This window comes from Glycine max, chromosome 15, assembly GCF_000004515.6.
Source record: "Glycine max cultivar Williams 82 chromosome 15, Glycine_max_v4.0, whole genome shotgun sequence".
In the NCBI taxonomy this organism is placed as follows: Eukaryota; Viridiplantae; Streptophyta; class Magnoliopsida; order Fabales; family Fabaceae; genus Glycine; species Glycine max.
This window is the reverse complement of record NC_038251.2, coordinates 12164960-12188293: the sequence shown is the minus strand read 5'-3', so window position 1 is coordinate 12188293 and position 23334 is coordinate 12164960. Positions and strand designations below refer to the sequence as shown.

The following is a 23334-nucleotide window of genomic DNA, read 5'->3' as shown; positions in this document are numbered from 1 at the left end:
ACTCAAACTGAAATATTTATCCAGTTCATGACCCTAACAAAGACTCTCCAAGTTGGACAAGCTCCTGGACCTTGAGACGCTATTTTGACAATGAACATAAAATCTAAAATTTTCAAATAGAACTTTCTCTTACATGAATTTTCATTTGAAAACCAAATCCATTTAACACAAAGCAACTCGGCTTCAACTTCAATAATTAGCAAAAGCAATATTTTCACCTGCTCATAAAACCAATAAGGCGTTTTCCCCTTCATGTGAGCCTGATAGTCCTTACAAAGGCAAATTCAATACCTAAAAAATAATTTTACAGAGGCTCTCAATTTTACCAGGCTTGAGGATTCAATGTATTGCTGGATAAATTAAGAATTCAATACAGGATTGATTTACAGGCAAGGGGCATGTCCAAATAAAGACGGACACATTCCCCCAACTGGATGATTCATGTTACAAACAGAAAGTTCACGTTAGTATTCATCAACTTATGATGCATTCTGCATGAGGGAGTCAATCTGAGCACACGACTTAGGCGAAGGCTGTTGCATTATCTCCACTTCATCCAAATCTTGAGATTGGATGTCTATATCCTGTCAAAGAAACTGACTGTCACAGAAAACACTAATGCAGTAAACAGGAAAAAAAATGGATTGCATTATTGCTCTGAAATCTTTATGTAATTTATCCAACAGACCTGCTGTCTTAATGTGTCCTAGAGGGCTCACCTTGGGAGAAGTAAGATCAAGGGTTTTGTCAATGATCAATTTCAATTTAGGAATTTCTCCCAAAAAAAATTCCAATCAAGGAAAAATTGAAAATCATGATTTAAGAATAATACAGTTAGTGTTTTCTCAAAAATGAAACCTTTTTAGAACATGGAATAACAATAATTTCCCAGTTTTTTTAATTCTTCCAAATTGAAATATACTCATCAGGATTTCCTATAATTACCGACACCCCAAACACTTCATCAGAAAGTGTGAAAAAAACATCTCTTCCATAGAATTTAAACTTACAAAATAAGCATGGAAAGAAATAGATATCTGATTATCAATTCAATACCTGTGTCTGTAAAAACGGTTGAGGTTGCTGATCTTGGGTTAATGGATAAGCTTGTGGTTGAGACATTCTATAGTAAGGTTCTTTCAGATCAAGTTTACAGGATGATGTTTGAAGAATCCCTCCTTGTTCAGCACCAGGACCCCACGTTTTAGCTAAATGAAAATTGAAATCTGTTCATCCACTGCAGGAAGATATAATGTAGTAATAAAATGGAAAAGAAAAAAAGACAATTACCAACCTGACAATGTTAAAAAGATCGTATAACTCTGAGCAGTGTGAGCAATCAAGTGCATCCTGCCAGTAATTTCTTGTCCTGCCATGACATATATTGGCTGCGAGAGAACACAGCGTAACTGATACCAGTGGGTTGTAGGTGAACCAGGGGCAGTGGTAAGCCACCTTCGTGCAGTACTGTGGATTTGGAATAAATTGAGTGACAAATTAACTGATAAATTAACTGATGCAAACAATCACAAAGCATTGACGAATAGAAAGACAAGACAATATTGAACTAATAGAAGAGGAATGGTTACCTTCCATTGAACAGTACATCAAACCAACATGCCAACCCATGTAGCCTGGCACCCACAGTGGCTGTGAATCTGAGAGGAATGTCAATTTCATACAGCTCTTCTTCCTACAGAATGAAAAATGATTTTGATCACAAATTCCTTGGAAATTTTATTCTAAACATTGAAACAATATAACCTCAGCATGAATACAACCAAGATGCTGACCAGCAATAGACCCATTGCCAAACACAATGATACATAACCCCAAAATATACATGGCTTTGGAAATAAAAGTTTCAAAGAATTCTTAATCCAAAGGAAAACTGAAGGATGCAAACTACCAAATGGAGGTGATATCAAAATAGATCAGCTTGTTTCATGAAAAAGTGGAATTTATCAGCCAATAGGACTTCCGGAAAATAAACCATCTCACCAAATAAAATTGATTAAATGTTTACCTTTATTTTGGTAAAGTCTAACACATGGAACATAGGAGCAGCTATTAACAACCTTGGATCAAAAGCATCCACCACAGGCTGCATGGATAAGAGAAAAAAGTGAAGTGGGAGAATATATCATAAATTTATCCACAACATAAATTTCAGTAACCATAACAGTCCAATTTTACTCCTTTGACAAAAGACTATATCAAAATGATACACTCAAGAAATCCCTAGAGGCAAAAACTAATAGTAAAGGTTAAGAAACATTTTAATTCCATCCATTTCTGTTTTGCTCAAGGGATTGAGAGGATTCAAAAAGAACAAAACAGATCATATCAAACCAGAAAGCAATTAGTAAAGGTTAGAAACATTTTAATTCTACCCATTTCTGTTTCGCCCACAAGATTTTGAAAGGATTCCTAAAACTAAAGTACTAAACAAATCATATAAAATAATTCATGGTGATAAGGCATCATCAACAACAACCAAGCATTTCCCCAACAGGTAAGGTTAATCCTTCTTAATGATATCAACTATAAATTTTACTCTACCTCTAACGATAGAGGCAATCCATTTAATTTTTTCTCCTAAATCAGGCTTCTACCAGACTTCACCTAAGGCAAGATTCTACAATTTTTTCTATTATAGGCACCATCAATTGTCATAAATTAATTTGTATCTTCCACAAGCCAATTTTCCTATCATCTTTACTAAGACCAACACAGCACCTACAGTATACAGTGATAGACAACAACACCCTATTAGTAGGGTGTATGTTAGAAGGAATACGCAAGGAGCAGAGGATTAGACCTCTGAGATAGTTGAGAGGCAGAAACAGTAGTAACTAACTCCAGTTACTGGGTTGGGAGATTGGGGAGTGTATAAAAGGGGGGGAAAGAGAGATTGGAAGTGGAGAATTCAGGTCCCTTGAATGACTGACTTTTGTTCTTTCACTCATTCATTCAATCAATCAATAAATAATTCCTTTTTGTTTCTTCTTTCTGAATTATAAATACAATTCCAACTTCTTTGACAGACAGACTCCAATTATGTTACAACAAATGCAGATGCTGATTAAACCCATACATTTAAACCATTATCAGTATCACTTAACACTAACCGTCCAGAAGCATGTAAGTATTTAAAAAAGAAATAGAAATAGGCACCAATTTTACTCGGGTACAAAAACAAAATGGAACACATGCATCGGGTTTGCAAAAGGCAGAAAGGGAAGAAAATGAGAGAGGAATATGTCATAACTATAGGTGACAAGGGCAAATATAAACAGAAGCCCAGCATCAAATGTAAAGCTGCATATGAACCAATTGAAAAACATAAAATAATCATCTTCAGCTTGCTATGTAAATGCAAAATCCTATGTTTGACAAAGACTGGTATGAAAAACAGGCAAAGTTGCAATTCAAACATGAACAAAGCATTTCTATGTCTACACTAATGTCATCTCTAAGTAAATTATTAGTCTTGTATCTATATCTCCAGAAGTTATTAGTCTTATACTATCAAAAACAGGTTAAGTTGCAATTCAAACATGAACAAAGCATTTATATTTCTATATCTCCAGAAACATGTAAGCATTAATAAAAGAAAAAAAAAACGTCAGTTTTAATTTGGAAAAACAGATATCACATATAATCTGTTAGTGGGGATCCCAAACAAACATTTTACACTACATGTTCCAAATACATCCTACTCTTATCAGAATGGATCAGTTAGAAATCTTCAGTTCATTTTATGAAACCAAGCTAGAAAGATACCTGAGAAAAGTATCCTTGAAAGGCAGTCCCATGTAAGGGCGTCAAATCAACACCATAATAGTTTTGCTGCTGCCAAAACAGGGCCTGAACAGAGAATAGAAACAATACTGATCAAAGAATTTAAGAAAAATAGAAAAAAGAATATTATCTCAAGAATGGAGACTAAACAATAGTCAAAAAACAAGGATAATTTTACCTTATTAGCAATTTCAACAAACAAATATTCATCACTGAAAGGAGCCATGTGAATCCTACAGCAGTAATAAATTCAAGGTTAGGAGTAGACAAATAATTCTTAGATAATTATTATAAGCAGTTTTGGGAGGGGGGAAGATGCAAATAAAAAATGTAGTATTTTTAACACGAAAAGGCACAAAAATGTTGCATAAGAACAAGAATCTGCATCTTGAAAAATATATTGGGCTAAGAATAACTGTTTTAAATGGAAGATAATTATCCCAGTAACTTGCCTATATAGAATCATATAGTCATAACTACGCTTAATAGTATCACACAAAAAAAGAAAAAGGGGGAAAAGTAGAGAAAGTGTTCAATGTACCTTCCCACTGTAGGAAACATTTTCCCATTAGGGATGAGAAACCTATCTCTGGCAATGACATAAGACTCCAGCATTCTTTCGTTAACTAACAAGGTGCCTGCACAACAACAGAGAAATGTCACTGAATTATAAATTGCCAACAAAATCGCTAAAAAACTGCTAATTCCCATAAAACACTTGCATTCCCATTTTTTTTTTACACAACTTATCTCAACACCACAAAGAAGCAGCAGAAAAATCCATTGACAAAAATATAACTTATCTGTGGACTATCAACATCATTCTCTAATCTCTAGATTGACTGAAGCAAGTACAACAGAAGCTTACCCATGGGCTCAGAGATTAGAATATCAGCTTTCTCTGGCAATTCAACATCCTCAACTTTGCCTTTAATAACCTATATATATATAAATATTACATGGCATGGTCACCTGAAAGATCAGATAATGAACAATGACCACTGAAGAAAACTAAGAAAAAATTCTTACTGTAATTCGTTGACCCAGTATTGGGTTCCCAGCTACAAGTTTTCGTGCATATTCTGCCATTTCAGATGCTTCCACGGCATAAACATGTTTTGCACCAGCCTGGAAAACGAATGACAGAATGATAATGAAACAAACGCTTCTTACCAAAAAGAAAAGAAAAAAAAAAGAGACCAAGCAAAGATCCCGAGTCACCCCCTCGCAGATCATCAGTAAACTGAATTTCAGGCTACTGAGTTGCTGTCCTTCGCAGTAAATTATCCCTACCAAGACCTCCATTGTTTTTCAGCAGCCCTTTTGCTTTATAGTGTATTTTGGACATTTTGCAGCTTTTGAAGGTTACTATAGTTATTTTTAGGTCATTAAATATCTTAATATCAAGATCTCAATTTCTATGCATTGTCACTGTAAAACAAAATACATTGCCAAATAATAAAAAATTATCATTAGCATGATTTTTAAGATAATTATGGTAAAAATTAAAAGTCAACAAACTTATCATACATTGTACATTGTGATTGGATGATAATGTAAAAACCCTTTACATTCTCAATACATAGACTACTTACTCTAATATTAAAATGGTGTGTCTATTGTGGATAGAATTTGACAGGTGATTGTTATTTCAGGATGTTGAAATTACAGGGGATACCCTGCCAAAGTTCCAGTAAATTTGAAGTATAACTTGTTTGAGAAATTTTATTTCTTTTGAAAATGTTTCTGTATTGGTTAGGCTTGTCTATGTGATATTTTATTCTTCTGCTCCAGTCATGGGTCCAGTTTTGGGTCTGAGGAAGATTTCATACTAAGTTTTGGAAGTAAAGGGCAGGGGAAACACCCAGAATTTTCATTTAACTAGAATTTAGAAGCAAATACACTATTAGCATGTGCAACAATAAGACTTGGCAGATTAAAGTGTTAAGATACCTGGGCAGCAAATAGTGACAAAATGCCGCTACCAGCACCAACATCAACTACTACACGACCTACGAAATCTGCACGATTCTCAAGAACTGCAGCATAATAGGTTCCTAAAACAAAAACATCAGGAATTCCTCAGTAAATATATTGGTAGAAGTAAAAAAATAAAATAACTATATAAAAGGCCACTAGAATACAATCAGGTGTAACCTGTCCTCACATAGTCCTGCAACATATTTTGCTGATGCAGAAGTTGTCCGTAATAATGAAAATACATTTTTGCAGAAGATGGCTCTATCTTTTCATCAAATTTGCTTTTAGAAGTTATTACATCAGTTCCATTAGGTAAGTTTCCTCCTGGGTTAAAACAATCAAATATTTAATTAAACAAATATTCTATATTATCAATAAATAACCAATGTAATCATGCCTTCAGTGAAAAGAAACTTGTAGAGTTGTAGGAGCAAGCAAAATAAACACTCAAAAGTACAATTAACACAACTGTAGACAGGATCATGAACCTAGTTGAAAATGGAAAGCATTTAACCAATAGATATTAATTAATGTTATGTCTCCAAACACTAAATTAGGTGCTAGCTGTAAAATGAAAAACAGAAAAGAAGGTCACATGGCACAAACAATCCTGCCCAGTTACAGTGAGATTCAATGCAACATCAGAAGTACTATAATAAAACTACCTCTTTCATCAGTTATACAATATCCTAAGTTCCTCTATTACACGTTACCTGCCAAGCAACATTTCAGCAGTACCAACTAGCATCACAAGTTCTTACTATCCATTTAACCATCCACAAATCGAAAAATACATTGAAAGATGTAAAAAATTTATATAATAATGTCAAAGAAAAATTGCTAAACTCATACACCCTAAGTTTCATGTATCTAACATTAACACATTTGGTTTATAAATGTCATTCAGCAAACAAAAGATGACCCGAAGTTATAAAAATCAACAGAGTTTGCCAAATGCCATTCTACAACAAGGTTTACACAAATTTCCAAAGCAGCACCTTGAACATCGAATCCCTTCTTCCATTGTTGGAATACACAATGGAAGGCCTCACTCTCTTCCTCATTTCTAAACTGTATAGCGACTCCACTGGAATACGATGTCTGGTTCAAAAATAGCACAGTTAAAAGGTATAACTATATAGCAGTACATCATTGAATTAAGCAAGAAAACAATGCACCGTGCAGCGTGCACACCTCACATGAACATAAACATCATTATTCGGGGCAAAGTAACATAAAAAAAGAAAAAAAAAAACACAGAATGCAGCAGGACCATAATACCAATTCTTTGAAGCTCAAATCCTCTAAACACCGAAAAAAATCAATAGAGTTTTAATGTGAATGCCAATGAAACAACACCAGCTGAGATAATAGATGATTACTCATTACAAATTTGTACCTGTTTGTCAGCCTCAGACCCTTCCACCATGCAAACCGATTCAATAGGACCTAATCTGAATAGCTGTAAACCATAAATGCACAACAATGTTACAATACACCGCAATCAAAACAGAGATATCAATACACCATTCACTGCATACTTATCACTAAGTGAACACACGAAAAAATCAAAGCGAGATTCAAAAAAAGAAGAAAAAAGAAAAAAAAAACGAACCTGAATATCTGAAAGGTGTGCATTGAGAGCAACACGGTGAGATTCGTTCCTAATTTGAAGACGGTCACCAGCAAAGAGAGCAACCCCCGGCGAAGCAGAAGAAGGAGCCGAAGACACCTCGGAAACCGACGCTAGAGCAAACTCTTGCTGCTTCCTCTTCTGCGCCGCCGAATCCTCCATTATCGCTCCTCCCTCCAACATCAACCTCAACCTCAACAACACAACACTTGTCTGGCTCTATTGATTTGATTTTTTTCCCATATAAATAAATAAGGTGTGCGTGTAATGATGAAATGAAACTAGGTGTCTGGAGTATGCATGATTTAGGATTAAAAAAAAATGGAACTAGGGTTGGGGGTTGGAGAATTGAGAGCCGCCAAAGAGAGAGAGAGAGAAGTTAGTTGAAAGAAAGAGGAGGTTTCACTCTCGGGTTTGGGATTTATAGTGCTAGTGAGTGGTGGTGTCATGTTTGTGTTGGGTTAGAGAGGGTGTAGTTAGTGTGTGTCTTACTCGAATGAACGTAGTCAAATGAATTTAATGGTGCTGCTGCTGCTGCTATCTCATGTTTCGCGACGCAAGCTAGATTTGCATCATAGAGGACGCATGCTCCTTTTCCACTATCGTGGGCCCCATGCCCCATTCATCCACAATGTCTTTCTGCTTTCGACTCCTCACTAGATTTTTTCTTCCAACACTTTCCATTAATTTTTACTTTAATGCAACTGTTTAAAGTTTACACTATGTCTTCTTTTTTTTTTTTTTCTGGACCAAAGACTTTACGGGTAAAAACTAATTTCGTCTGTCGGACATGACTATGATTATGCGACTATCATTGTCAATATTTTTTAAAAAAAAATTTACTGTACATTTTAGTTCTTATTTCATACTATTGAATTTATTATGTTAGTCATTCATATTTTGCTCATAAAATATATTTTTTTATAGTGGTAACATTGTGGAATAAGTTGAATTGTTAGTTGTAGAACTAACATTTGCTTTGAACTTCATTGTTAGACGTAGATGCAATGTATTGCATTTGAGTAATGTCGCTTAAAAATTTAAAGACATTTCGGTTAGTTTTATGTTAGAGATTTCAAATTAATATGGTGTCAATAATGAAAATCTATTTATTGATTATGTGTTCTCGAGTTATCTAGGGAAGTATTTAGTGTTAGAAAATAAAACAAAAATGAAGGAAAATAATATACGAAAAAGATGCACAATCTTGAATTAAATAACAAAATAATAATAGCAAAATAAATTTAATTGACAACACATAAATAATGTGTTATATCATACAATGAGCACAAGAAAAAATTAAATCAAGGAAAAGAATTAAATAGTTTGGGTTGAAGCGCGTAAACGCTATCTTAGAGAAAAAACGTCCCACTGCACGGGTAAGAAATTTTGATTGCGCTCCTCTCCCAAGATACGACAACCCGTTGGTTCCGATCGTGTGCAGCGAAAGGATCCTCAAACCTTATGAACACCAATACTCTTGCTCTCATAAAAATAAGTTTTATAGGAAAAGAAAGAGACAATTTTTGTTGGGAGAAAGATACGAGACGTCTCTGTATTCTTTTTAGAAAAGAGGAAAAAGATATATATAGGCATTTTGCAACAACAAAATATGACTATTGGAAATATGCCCGTTGGAAAACCAACCTATAGTTATCACAACAAACATAACAAACTAGTTGACTCGTTAAAACAAAATCTTAAGAAAATTTAAAATAAATATTTTATTTTATAAAATAGAATTAATATATATTTATAAATTTTAAATTAAAACACAAATATTTACCAACATTCCCCCACATAATTTAAAATTTTAAAATATATTTTCTAAAAGATATTTTGTATAAAAACATAAAAGAAAGAGCATGTGATATTGAATTTCGGTATAAGGAACCTTCCGGGTTTGAGCCTTATACCTAGTGTTTATGAACTTCCATCCGAGAAAAATGTAGTGACTTGATTGTCTTGAACTACATATTCTTTAACCAGACTTTAGTACACAACCCCTACAATATTGGTGTTCAATTAGGTTCTAATCAGTGGTAGCGTGTTACACGGCCTTGCGCTTGTATCTTGTTTCGTGAGTGTCACTTAGAGATTAGCCCATATCTCACTGTGGCGGCCCCACCACCACAATCACTAGGTGAATCCTCAAAGAGTGGATTGTGACCCCCATCCCTACAATAATTTTCATCAGATTCATTAAGAGGTATTTTTTTTTACCAAAAATACACATATATAAATACCTCAACCTTAATATTGCCACAATTTATAATACACCTCGTCATAGGAATAAGAAATGGAACAACTCCGCCAAATTTTATTTTGGTGTACTTTAGTCAACAAACAATTTTGTTGTTACCCGTTGAACTTCATTCATGGGATCACTAATCACACGGAGACGGGTGTCCATTGTTGTAACTAAATAATGGGTTTTAATCTCATTCCCCTCGACGACTCAAATACTTGTTGACATGTCAACCTTTTTGTAAGCGGATCCGCAATATTATTTTTTGACCTGACAAAGTCAAGAGAAATGACACCATGAGAAATCAAATTTCTAATAGACTTATGTCTCACTCTTAAGTGTCTTCTTTTTTCATTAAAATTTTTGCTAGTAACTTTAGATATAGCAACTTGACTATCACAATGCATTGGAATTGGAGGTATAGGCTTATTCAACAATGGTAGATCACATAACAAATTTTTAAGAAACTCAGCCTCACTAGTAGCAGTATCTAAAGCAATAATTTCTGCTTCCATAGTAGAACATGAAATAATAGTTTGTTTAGCAGATTTTCATGATGCTGCACCACCAGCTAAAGTAAAAACATAACCACTTGTTGATTTTGTTTCATCAGAATCAGAAATCCAATTTGCATCACTAAACCCCTCAATTACTGCAGGAAAACATGTATAATGAATGCCATAATTGATGGTTCCTTTTAAGTATCTAAAAACTCTTTCTAATGCAATCCAATGAGAATGATCAGGATTATTAGTATACCTTCCTAATCTACCAACTGCATATGCAATGTCAGGCCTAAAGAAGTTTGTCAAATGCAACAAAGAACCGATAATTTGAGAATATTTATGTGAAGAAATTCCTTTACCCAAATTTTTCTTTAGCTTGATGGATGAGTCATAAGGAGTAGAAACAGGTTTCACATCAAAATAATTAAACTTCTTCAACAGCTTTTCAACATAGTGTGATTGGGTTAAAATCATGCCATCATTTTTCTTTATAAGCTTAATACCCAAAATCACATCTAGAGGACCAAGGTCCTTCATATCAAAATTTCTAGACAAGAAAGACTTCACATCATTTATGAATTACATATTACTATCAAATATCAATATGTGATCCACATACAAACATAAAATGGCACATCCATTATCATCAAATTGTTTCACATACACACATTTATCAGTATTATTGATTTGAAAACCATATGAAAGAACAACTTGATCAAATTTTTCGTGTCATTGCTTTGGAGCTTGTTTCAAACCATATAAAGATTTAACAAGTTTGCAAACTTTCTTTTCCTTCCCCTGTTCTTCAAAGCCTTCAGGTTGGCTCATATAAATTTCTTCTTCTAATTCACCATTTAAAAAGGCAGTTTTTACATCCATTTGATGAATTTCTAAATTAAAAACACAAGCAAATGCAATTAAGACCTTAATGGTAGTAACTTTAGAAACAGGAGAATATGTATCAAAGAAATCTACACCTTCTATTTGTTTACACCCAATCACAACAAGTCTTGCCTTAAATTTTTATATAGATCAATTAGTTCTTAATTTCTTTTGAAAAACCCACTTACAACCTATACTTTTACAACCAGGGGGAAGATCAATAAGAAACCAAGTTTTATTATTTTTAAGAGAACTCATTTCATCATTAATAGCTTCTTTCCAAAAAGGTGCATCAATAGACCTCATGGCCTCACCATAAGTTTTAGGATCATCTTTAAGCAAAAAAGAGCAAAATTCAGAACCAAAATCCTTAACTTTTTTAGATCTTTTACTCCTCCTAGGTTCAAACACAATGTCCTTATTAGTATTACTACAAGTAGACAAATTAGAACAAGAAGTATCACAAACAGATTTAGATAATTTATTTTTCAAAGGAAAAATATTTTCAAAGAAAGTCACATCTCTAGACTCCATAATAGTACCATTAGAAATTTCAGATACTTCTAAATTAATAACTAAGAATCTATAAGTAGTATTATGTAAAAAATATCCAACAAAATATAATTAATATTTTTTTTCAATTTTCCTTTTCTTATTAATAGGGATATTAACCTTTACTAGACACCCCCACACTTTAAGATATTTTAGATTTGCTTCTCTTCTTCTCCATAGCTCATAAAGATTTTTTTTTTGTTTATAAGGTACTATTTTAAGAATACGACATGCAAAATATAAAGTTTCACCAAAGTGTTTATTTTATTATTTTTGTGTGTTATATTTTCACATGCTTATCTTTTATCAATGAGTTATAAATAAAGAGACAATCAGTCAATATGTAACAGCAAAATACTTGCAGTAGTAATAATAACGCTAAACAATAAAAATTAAAAATCAAACAACAAATGTCCTGATTTTAAAGACTTGTGTTCACAGGATCATTTGACCAAGTAAAAGATAGTTTTCTAATCATATAGGAATGAAATTAGAAGTATGCTTTTAGTTTTTCACATAAACTAATTCTAAAAGCATTTTATCTTCAAAACCATCACTAATAAAGAAAATATATTTTAAATTTCAAATTATAAGAAAATATTTTTCAACAATCTCTCACTAATGTAAAATTTAAGGAAATGAAATAATATAATAAAACATTTTTAATAAAGCATAATACATTGTGTCTTCATCCATTAATTTTCCAGACTTACTAAAAGGGGAGTCAATCATATTCATGACAGATATTTTAGTAAAATAAAATGCTACTGCAGAAAAGACTATGCAAGAAGAAAGTGATAACTAATTTTTCTCTCTAAGACTGTTAGAAAATAAAACAAAAATGAAGGAAAATAATATACGAAGAAGATGCACAGTCTTGAATTAAATAACAAAATAATAGTAGCAAAATAAATTTAATTGACAACGCATAAATAATGCATTATATCATACAATGAGCACAAGGAAAAATTAAATCAAGGGAAAGAATTAAATAGCCTAGATTGAAGCGCGTAAACGCTATCCTTAGAGAGAAAATGCCCCCACTGCACGGGTAAGAAATTCTGATTGCGCTCCTCTCCCAAGATACGACAACCCGTTGGTTCCGATCGTGTGCAGCAAAAGGATCCCCAAACCTTATGAACACCAATGCTCTTGCTCTCATAAAAATAAGTTTTATAGGAAAAGAAAGAGACAATTTTTGTTGGGAGAAAGATACGAGACGTTCTCTGTATTCTTTTTAGAAAAGAGGAAAGAGATATATATAGGCATTTTGCAACAACAAAATATGACTGTTGGAAATATGACCGTTGGAAAATCAACATACAGTTGTCACAACAAACATAACAAACTAGTTGACTCGTTAAAACAAAATCTTAAGAAAATCTAAAATAAATATTTTATTTTATAAAATAGAATTAATATATATTTATAAATTTTAAATTAAAACACAAATATTTACCAACATTTAGTGTAGGCGAATGAATAAGAAAAAATATAGGATGTTGCGCCAAAGGTAAAAGTTCAAAGCTGTAAAATAAAGGATTATAAACGAAAGCCATAAATCAAGATGGTAAAGAAAAGAATACAAAAGAAAGCAATAAAGGCTAAAAAGGTTAAAGGTAAACTGCATGATAAAATAGGCTTTTATTAGACTCATTGTGTTCTTAAAATTTGAAATACAAGATCGATTTATAGACTAAAAAATCAAATACATCTTAAAATTAATCGACGGTTTATAAAGTTGTGGTGAGTCCTCCTATCAGATCATGTCTTACAATTATTATTGATGATCTATAACCTCAAAAAACTCCTCACTAATCATTTTGAATTTCAAACTATTGCAAGAGGTGTTTCTTATTTTTAAGGAACCATGATCTTTTTCTTTTAAAGATTATGATGCACTACCCGTTGACATGTTCTCATGTCATAATCTTAACCAACTTATCCACATTTTCTCCATCAAAATATCTCCTTTTATTTTCATTACTAGTGTTAGACCCTAATTTTGTCTGGGGACTATCATTACTGATGTTTTGATTCTCGCTAGCCGAATTGCATTGTTCGACACCAGTTAACGCACAAGACGAAAGATCGTTCAATGTTTTGATCAAAAATGCAAAAATACCAAAAAAGAGGACCAAAAGGATCTTTTCATTGAGTTTCCTGGACCCTAGCTCGCCCAGGCTAGCCTCTGGCTCGCCTGGGCCCCCAAACTACTTCAGCCTAAAGGAACTAGCTCGCCTGGGCGAGCCAGTTACTTAAGGAGTAAGCCTTAGCTCGCCTGGGCGAGCTGCCATTGTCCCAAATACCTTTTTTTCCCTATAAATAGGCGTGAATGAGAGCTGAGGAAGGGGTTCCAGCATTGAGGAGTGAAGGAAATTTAGAGAAATAAGAGAGAAGAAGAAGAAAGAAGAGGAAACGAAGCTGAGGCGCTGCCAAATCGCGACTGTGATCAATCTCTACATCGTTCTTTGTTTGGTGTTCTTCGTGCTGCCATCGATTAGTTTTGTTTTTAAGATTTGAATGTGATCTGTGCACCCTTAGGGGTCCCCTTTGTTGTTTTGTGCATATTCATTTTCTCCTTCTATTATCAGTAATCTCTTTTCTTTTGTAAAGTTTAATCTTAATCAATCATTAGCGTCGTAAAGTTATCTTTTAAAAGGATTGAAAGTTAACAAATAGAATCAAGATAAAATCAACGCATAACTGAATTTCTTCCTGCCAAAGTCACTAGAGGTTGTTTAAGGTCCAACGTCTTAGCGACTCTTTTTTTGTTCTTGTTAATTAAAAAGAATTTTTCAAAAGTATAAAAACAATTTGACACACAAATTTTCTCATTTTAAAGAACTACGTAGGTCTGAATTTCTCATCACACTTGAAGATACGGAGGAGCAAGGGCATCCTCTTATCAACCCCAAAAAAATTAAAATAAAAAATATAAAAAGGGAAAAATAAATAACTTTTGAAGTCACGTTGCACACTTGATTTAAGGTTACCGTCTCTTATGACGAGCGCGTGAAATTATAATACATTCCCTACGCGCAAACAACTTCTGAACCTTATTTTCAAAATTCGCAAACACCTTTTTCTTTTTGTTTTTTCTAACGTTTTTTTCGAATAAATGTTGATGACGACTTCCGCACGTTATGCTTTTGAGAAGACGTGCCCTTTTCTTTTTGCCTTACCCTCCCGCAGAAGGATAAGTTGTGACAACCAGCAAGTAATTTATTTTATTATTAGGATTCATTAATTTAGTTTTATTATGATTGCTTGCTCGACTACTCTGAATTGAATGTTATTTTTGTTAATGTTATGCTTCTATTTTTAAATAGCATGTAATTTAATACTAGTTGTATGAAAAATTATTTTTCTTTATTTGATGCGCAGGAAAAGATACTTTTTGAATTTTATCCTTAAATTTTTCCTTGATTTCACTTATGATCCCTAAACAAAATATTGATTGGTCTTGGTCATCTTTTGCTCTGTTTTCGTTTTTTGGTCCCCGACATTAGTTTGCCCGTAAAGTGATGAGTTGTGGTTACATTTGGCAATTGGGTGTAAGACTCGTGCAAGGTGTGGACACATCAGCGTTGTTGTGTAATTGTATTTTATATTTTTAATTATTTTTGTTGTGTTTATAATTTGAGATTAATAAAAGTTAATTTAAAATTTGAATTTAACGTGGGGTTTAGGAAGGCCAAAACGAGCACCTTTTTGACTAAAGACTGGTGATCTTCGTTAGACCTTGAATTCCCAAAAGAGATAAGCCATTGGGAGTGTGCTATCTTCTCTTTGTCTGTCCGTTGAAACCTTACAAGGTCGTATTAGCAAACCCACAGGCACAAAACATGTCTGCACTTGGTTCCCTTACAGTGGCTTTTGGAGCAAAGATTCCTTAGATTCTTTCGTGTTGTTGAAGATGAATCTTTGAGTGGGTCGAGGTACATTTGTGTGCTTTTTTTGTTTATTCTATTGTATGTTGTCCATTGGTAGTCATCGTGGCATCCTTTATGTGTGGTCCCAATATTTTTATATTGTTGTGTCTGTGTATGCAATGAAGGCATGTGGGATTTGTTTGGTGTATGTATTGATAACATGTGAGGTTGGGTTGGTGTTGGCAGTGAAAGCTTGGGGGGTCAAAGTATTCTTTTAGGTTTAGGGTTTCAAAAAGGGCTTTTGGGTTAGAGGTTATGCTCTGTTGCGGAAATAAGGACACCATATTCGTGGCAATATTCAGTATTTTATTATTATTTTGATTAAAATTAAAACAAATTTTTATTTGGTTATTAATTGAATTCTAATTTAATTTTTTAAAAAATATGTTTAAGGTATCTCTTTCACAATTTCCATACATCATATGGGTTCTTTCAAAACAGAACCCCATGTGCATTACATCAAGGAAGATGAAAATGGTTATCATTATGCAGTAGTGGATGTGGATACTTGGTTATATTTCGAGGCAGTTGGTATGACGAAGGATGATTTAGGGTACAAAAATGGAAATTTCAAATTGTGGTGGAAAGAAAATGGGGTAGATTTTCAGGAAGGCTGGAAAGAGATATACAATGATATGGAGGCTCTGAATTTATCCAATTATGCAGCCAATATTGGGCTTGTGGTGCATATTTATGTCCAACACCTTCCCCCAACTCATGGCGGACAAGATGTTGTGTCAATTGTTGTTAACAGCATTGATGGTTTCATTCGAAGTGAACCTGATTTTGTGGCTAAACCAATTGAGAATGGTGGTTTTAAGGAAATCAAAAGTGGAAAAGGAAAAGAGTTTTATGAATGTTGATGATTTATTTGATGATGGGACCAGTGATGAAGACTTTGTTTCAAATTCAGAACATGCTAGTGAGGAAGAATCACTATGTGCCAGTGATGTAGAAAAGGAGGCTGAAGATAACAACCGTGTGTCATGGAGGATTCCAGTTTAATCAACCAAATGCTGATGACTTAGAAGAGGATTATTTCTCAGAGGAATTACTTGGTGGGACTGATTTAGAGGATGGGGATGGTAATGTTCCTGTGTACGAAAAGTTCAATAGGCCTACTATGAGTAAAGGCTTCAAGTGGAATATTGGGATGGAGTTTAGTTCATTACAATAGTTCAAAGAAGCAGTACCTCAAGTTGAGAGATTATTCTAAAGAGTTGATAAGGGCTTGCAAGAATAATACGTGTGAGATAATGGCAGACATACTAAATCCTACAGTTGAGCCTGGGTTTGGTAGATTTTATGTGTGATATGATGGGTGCAAAAAAGCCTTCCGACAAATTTGTAGACCCTTCATAGGGATTGATGGATGTCATTTGAAGAATCAATTTGGTGGGCAATTGTTAGTTGTTGTTACCAGAGATGCTAATGACCAAAACTTGCCACTCACTTTTGTTGTCGTGGAAAGCGAGACTAAGGACAAATGGACTTGGTTCTTGGCACTACCTTTTTAATGTTCTTGACACATGGATATAGGGGATCCTTCTCAAAATAATTGGGTCTTTTTATCAGATCAACAAAAGTATGTTTTTTCAAATGTTATTTTGATATTTAATGTTGTACAATATTTGATTTGTTTAATGGTATTTAACATCTGTAATTATTTATGTTAGGGGCTGGATTATTGTGTCTTTTGTGACTCAACATGCATTATGAAGTTGGGATTCTCGAGCTTGTATGGTTTTACTACAAATATGAAGGCTGAGCTTTTAGCAATTCATCATAGTCTAAGTTAGCATTAGACAAAGGTTTCAAGAAGATAATATGCTAATCATATTCCTCGTTGAATCTTGATCTCATTAATAGGGATGCCTCGTTATTGCATCCATATAAAGCCACCATCAATAGCATAGGCAGATTCACGTTATCTGTTGTGCCGTAATTTCTCCCACCAGATTTTTTTATTTGTTAATATATACATATAAAATTGCCCCCATAAAAAACTACACATTGCTTTCATTGGATTTTTTTAACCCAAAGTCTAAATAAACATAAGACATTTAATATAAAAATTACATGCTCAAGCTCAATCCATCTAGTTCAATTCTCATTTACGGTAACACACAAAAATACCACACCCTGCATAGAGCACACCATTTTAAGTAAAATCCCAAAAATAATCAAATAATTATTTAAATAAAGATTATCTAAATATATCTTTAAGTAAATGAAAATATAGATTAAATTGTTTTAATATATTAAATTGTTATGTTTTTTGAAAATATATTAGTATAATAATATATTAGATGGGATAAAGATAAGAATAAGAGATAAAAAAAAGATTGGTTAAATAAATCTCAAAAGATATAATTTCAAATTATGTATCATGCTTATATAAGGATAGACAATTCATTTTCTTAAAATCATACAAATAAATAGTTTCTCTTGACATTAGTTAGTTGCTCAAGGATCGAGAAAAATGAGAAAATTCTGTTGAGACAAAGATAATGAAGAATTCAAATTATTTGCTTCAAAAGGTGAGTAAAACATTTATCTTTTCAAAACTCTCATGATATAATTCTTTTAGGAATGTTTATTTTTACTGTGCTCTTGATATAAAACAAATTAGGATTAATTGAGTTTTAGTGATGGTTATTTTAACGAAGAATGTTATATTTCACATATTAAATTAGTATTGACAATAAAAAAATTACAAAATATTTTTAAAGTATGAAAATGCGTAATTGATAATTGTAATTTGTAAAAACTTAAATATTTTAAATTTCTTTTATTGTGATATTATATATATTTTATAATAGCTTGTGATGTTTTTTTACTTTTATAAAAACATTAGAAAATATTTATTGTTCTCACTATTTTTTTTTTTTTCATAATTTCTTAATTCAGCACTGGTAATAGTATAAAGGAGCTCAAAGGGAGACAATGACAATTTACATTTACTCACACTCTCTAAGGGAAGGTAACAAATGTACATATTGATTAGTAAAACAAGATCTTCTTCAGCAAATGCTTGGTAAGATGGGATGCATGTCCAACTCAATTTAGTCTTATAATTTTGGCAGAAGGTCGCTTTCATTAGGCCTTAGTTGGTGTTTTTTGTAGTACTTTATAATTTTTGAATGATATAAAAAAAAAAACATGTTTTGAAAAAGGTAAGGATGATAAATAAGTAAATAACCATGGGCTCCATGAAGAACCAAATCAAGCGAACTTGCAAATTGCAATGCATATGCATGTCCATTCTTAGCTGTCTACCATCAGAAACAGCTTACCACACGGAGGCGCTAGAAATACAATACATGTGACGCGCTAAGGCAACATTTAATGTCAAATTATTTAGCCAGTCGTGTCATCTAAACCTAAATTTTTTTATACAACTATTCTAACACTAATTTGACCTCTTTACAATCCAAGTCACCAAATTTGTATTTGTATTACACAACACTTGTCTTCCACCGACAAGGCCGTTTTTAAAGATATATTTTAGGATCTTAATAATCATTCCCCAAGACCCCAACAGTTACGCGTTTTCCTTCTTCTTCTTCTTCTTCTTCACTCCCTCGCTCGAGTCGGCATCTGAGAAAGAGAAAAAAAACTCGCCAGATTCAACCGTGTCAACTCAGTTAACAACAATGCTGGAGCGGTGCCTGGGACCTCGGCGCGTCCGGCAGATGCAGCGCGGTTGCCGCCACAGCACGGTGACGTTCCTCTGCCTCTTCCTCACGTTGGTCGTCCTCCGCGGCACAATCGGCGCCGGCAAGTTCGGCACGCCGGAGCAGGACTTCAACGAGATCCGCCACCACCTCTCCGCCGCCCGCGCCCGGCGCGTCCTCGAAGAAACCAAACCCGAATCATCCTCCGAGTCCAATTCCAATTCCAACAACTACGCCACCTTCGATCTCTCCAAGATCCTCGTCGACGAGCCCCCCTCCGACGACGAAAAACCTAACCCTAACGCGCCCTACACCCTCGGCCCCAAAATCTCAAATTGGGACGAACAGCGCGCTTCATGGCTATCCAACAACCCGGATTACCCGAACTTCATCGGACCCAACAAACCCCGCGTCCTCCTCGTAACCGGTTCGTCCCCGAAACCGTGCGAAAACCCGGTCGGAGACCACTACCTCGTCAAATCGATCAAGAACAAGATTGACTACTGCAGGGTCCACGGGATTGAGATTTTCTACAACATGGCTCTTCTGGACGCTGAGATGGCAGGGTTTTGGGCCAAGCTTCCGTTGATTCGGAAGCTCTTGCTGTCTCACCCTGAAGTGGAGTTTCTCTGGTGGATGGACAGTGATGCAATGTTCACCGACATGGCCTTTGAGGTTCCCTGGGAGAGGTATAAAGATTCGAACTTTGTGATGCACGGGTGGAATGAGATGGTGTATGATGAGAAGAACTGGATTGGGTTGAACACTGGGAGTTTTCTGTTGAGAAATTGTCAGTGGTCTTTGGATATTCTTGATGCTTGGGCTCCAATGGGGCCTAAGGGGAAGATAAGAGATGAAGCTGGGAAAGTGCTCACTAGGGAGCTTAAGAATAGGCCTGTTTTTGAAGCTGATGATCAATCTGCAATGGTTTATTTGTTGGCAACTGGGAAGGAGAAATGGGGTGACAAGGTTTACCTTGAGAATCACTACTACTTGCATGGTTATTGGGGGATTTTGGTGGATCGTTATGAGGAGATGATTGAGAATTATCACCCGGGGCTTGGGGATCATAGGTGGCCTCTGGTGACCCATTTTGTAGGGTGCAAACCTTGTGGGAAGTTTGGGGATTACCCTGTGGAGAGGTGCTTGAAGCAGATGGATAGGGCCTATAACTTTGGTGATAACCAGATTTTGCAGATGTATGGGTTCACTCATAAGTCCCTTGCTAGCCGCAAGGTGAAGAGGGTGAGGAATGATACTAGCAACCCTCTTGAGGTTAAGGATGAGCTTGGATTGCTTCACCCTGCTTTCAAAGCTATCAAGCTCCCTTCGTCTTGATAAGATCGAGGAGGTTTTAGATTACGGAAAATTACGGACAAATGCGGCTGATGCAGCTGCAACTATGGTGGTGTTGTGGTTGTGGTGACTCCAGAAACCTTGATGTTGCAGCCAAAATTGCGGTCAGCTTCGTTTTTTTAAAACCTTGGTGATGTCGGTGTTGGCTACTTTTCCTAATTCACACTACTACTGCTACTTGATATTCATTCATATGCTGCCACTATTCTACTATCATTGCTTTGCAGTTGCGTAAGACGATGATGATGATAGTGTTAAAAATTGTAATCTTTAATTTATTTTGCTTTTTTAAGTTATAGTGATTTTTTTTAAAAGAACAAATGCTCTTCTTCTCTACTGTGCCTTTTCTAACCCTGGACTCTGTTGGCTCATTTTGTGGATAAATTGATTGATAAGGAATTGTATAAGTTCCTTTCTATATTTTTGGATGAATTTGTTGTCCTTGCTTTATCTTAGTTCGTGTTTGTTAAAGGGTCGAGGAAAGAATCTCTTGTTAGTAACGGTTTCTTCGGCTTCTGAACTATGGAATCTGTTTGATGGTTTGGACCGTCTTGTCAGTGAGATTTTTCCCACAAACTTGGTTAGTTAGAACGACAAGTTAGATAGATAGAGCTTTCAAGTGTTACGGAGATGGAAAAGGTAGTTGTTAAAGACAATCATTTCGATTCACCCTCTAATAGTCTAAAGATTTTGTAGTTCTAACATTACAGATATTGACAGGTTAACTTGCAGAGTTATGTGTGAAAAAGATTTGTTTTGGAGAAAGCTTTCAAAGGAGGCAATGAATCCAATATGTATTTCTCACTTTTTCATCATATCTTAAAAAGCATACACTATTGGCTCTTGTATAACTCTATCAGGTAGTTCTGTTTTCATTTTTGGGGTTCACAGAGAGGATTTCTCTGCATGTATAGTGGAAAACATCGAGCAATATAACATGCCTATTTTCATTTCAAAGTTTAAGCTCAAGAACAATTGGACGGTCTGAATAAACAATAGATCATTGCTTTACCTTGGCCAGGAACTATTTTGGGCTTAGTAATCAGGAAAAGAGCTCAATTTGCTTCATGTATTTGGTGCGAGGTTTTTTTTTTTCCTAAAAAAAAGTATTACTCATTTTATGATACTATTATTATAGATAGCATTTTCCCTAAAAAAACAATAACATTTAAAAGATGATAAGATTTGTTAGAATTTAAAATAAAGTAGGATTTATTTTGAATTTGAAGATAATAACATAATAATATTAACATTATAGTAGCTCAAGTTAATATAGGGACCGATATTCATATGTTTGTGGCTTGCAAAATCATATGTTTATGGCTTGCAAAATGATGATGCACACTCTCGGTTCTTGAGAGGGAAGATGAAGGGAACAATTTTAGTTCAACAGATGTAATTGGAAGATAACTAATGTGAATTGTATAGGTTATTTCTAAGTTTAAGAGCGCAAGGCTTCAAATGTTAAAAATATATCACGTATCTGTAATGTTTATGATTATATAAAATATTTATTGATAGTGTGGATATGTAGTCAAAGGGCACATAGTTAATAGGTTGTAGTTAATGTAAACTTCTTATATTTAGATTAATAGTGCAATGTTAATTTATATTTGGTAAAAACAATTTCTTGGGTTAAAGAAGTTCTGCATGAATTATTGGGTTATTTGTGATAGTGTAAATTTCATTAATGAGTAAATAAAATTTTATGTAATCGATTATTAAATGCGGTGTCTTGGCAACAAGGATAATTGACAACTATAACATATATTTACTGAACCAATTCACATTTGTATGCCAAACTTTACTAAAATGTTATCTAAGTACATGTTGCATGAGCAATCACATAAAAAAATGTGCATATTAAGTTATTAACTAACCAACCTAAGTACAAATAATCTTCTAAAAAAAAGTACAAATACTCAAAAAGTGACACCAAATATAGATGATGTGCATTTACATCATAAATTCATAACATTCTTAAATTTTTAATAATGACATTCTACACTCAAAAACATTGTAGAAACTCGAGCATCCATGCCATGACCTTAAAATTACACATCTCTCGGCCCACCATGGGAAGAAATGAATAATTGAATCGCGAGAAACACATAATTCCAAAATACAATTGAGCCAAACATGGTTAACTGCCTACATCCAATTCTAAGGTTAAAGTTTAATCACATTATGGATTTATTTAATTTATTTCAAAGAAATAGTAGTTCTTTTTAGTTTTTAATTTCTTTTAGAGAGATTTAAAAAAGAAAACAACTATTTTGTTAAAAATAATGTAATCTATTTAAATGTCAGATCGCAAGAACAATGATTTTTTTGTTTTGTTTACATCTTCAGTATAACCCATTATCCAAGAACTATTGAATGTTAAAACACATTTTGCCAGCAAGCGTCAAATTACAGTACTTGTTAAGTAGTAGCAAAAAAAATTAAATGTCAAATAAAAGGATGTTTTGAGTTCCCAAAATATTAATTACCTAATGCTTAACACCAGCAACACTTAATAACAAATTAAACACTATTGAAAATTACACATTTTTCCTGTGCCTAAGATCATTGATAATCTAAATGGGTATTGATTCCCATCAATTAATTAATAACTACAAAACTACAATCAAATAAACATTAGCTTAAAGCTAACCAGACAAAGGTACGCAGTCCATGTCAAGCATGGTTTGGCTAGATCTCTGGCAAAAGGATTCACCTTTCTAAACCTCAAGTAGCATAAAAAGAGGGTTCCAAAATT

General features: G+C 34.0%; 2 protein-coding genes across 2 annotated transcripts; one reads left to right on the top strand and one right to left on the bottom strand.

Moving 5' to 3' along the window:
- Positions 1-225: 225 nt before the first annotated feature.
- On the bottom strand, positions 226-7985 carry LOC100818828 (probable histone-arginine methyltransferase 1.3). The gene is made up of 15 exons (XM_003546309.5): positions 7400-7985; positions 7184-7246; positions 6783-6885; positions 5962-6108; positions 5758-5861; positions 4834-4932; positions 4673-4742; positions 4346-4442; positions 3983-4037; positions 3787-3870; positions 2027-2104; positions 1590-1693; positions 1295-1467; positions 1057-1208; positions 226-584 (listed from the first exon to the last, which is right to left on the bottom strand). Exons 1-15 carry the CDS (start codon positions 7598-7600, stop codon positions 480-482), a joined length of 1635 nt encoding a protein of 544 aa, XP_003546357.1. The 5' UTR covers positions 7601-7985; the 3' UTR covers positions 226-479.
- A 10976-nt stretch (positions 7986-18961) lies between these two features.
- On the top strand, positions 18962-20894 carry LOC100818287 (xyloglucan 6-xylosyltransferase 2). The gene has a single exon (XM_041010035.1). The coding sequence runs from the start codon at positions 19197-19199 to the stop codon at positions 20553-20555; it is 1359 nt and encodes a 452-aa protein (XP_040865969.1). The 5' UTR covers positions 18962-19196; the 3' UTR covers positions 20556-20894.
- The last annotated feature ends 2440 nt before the right edge of the window (positions 20895-23334 follow it).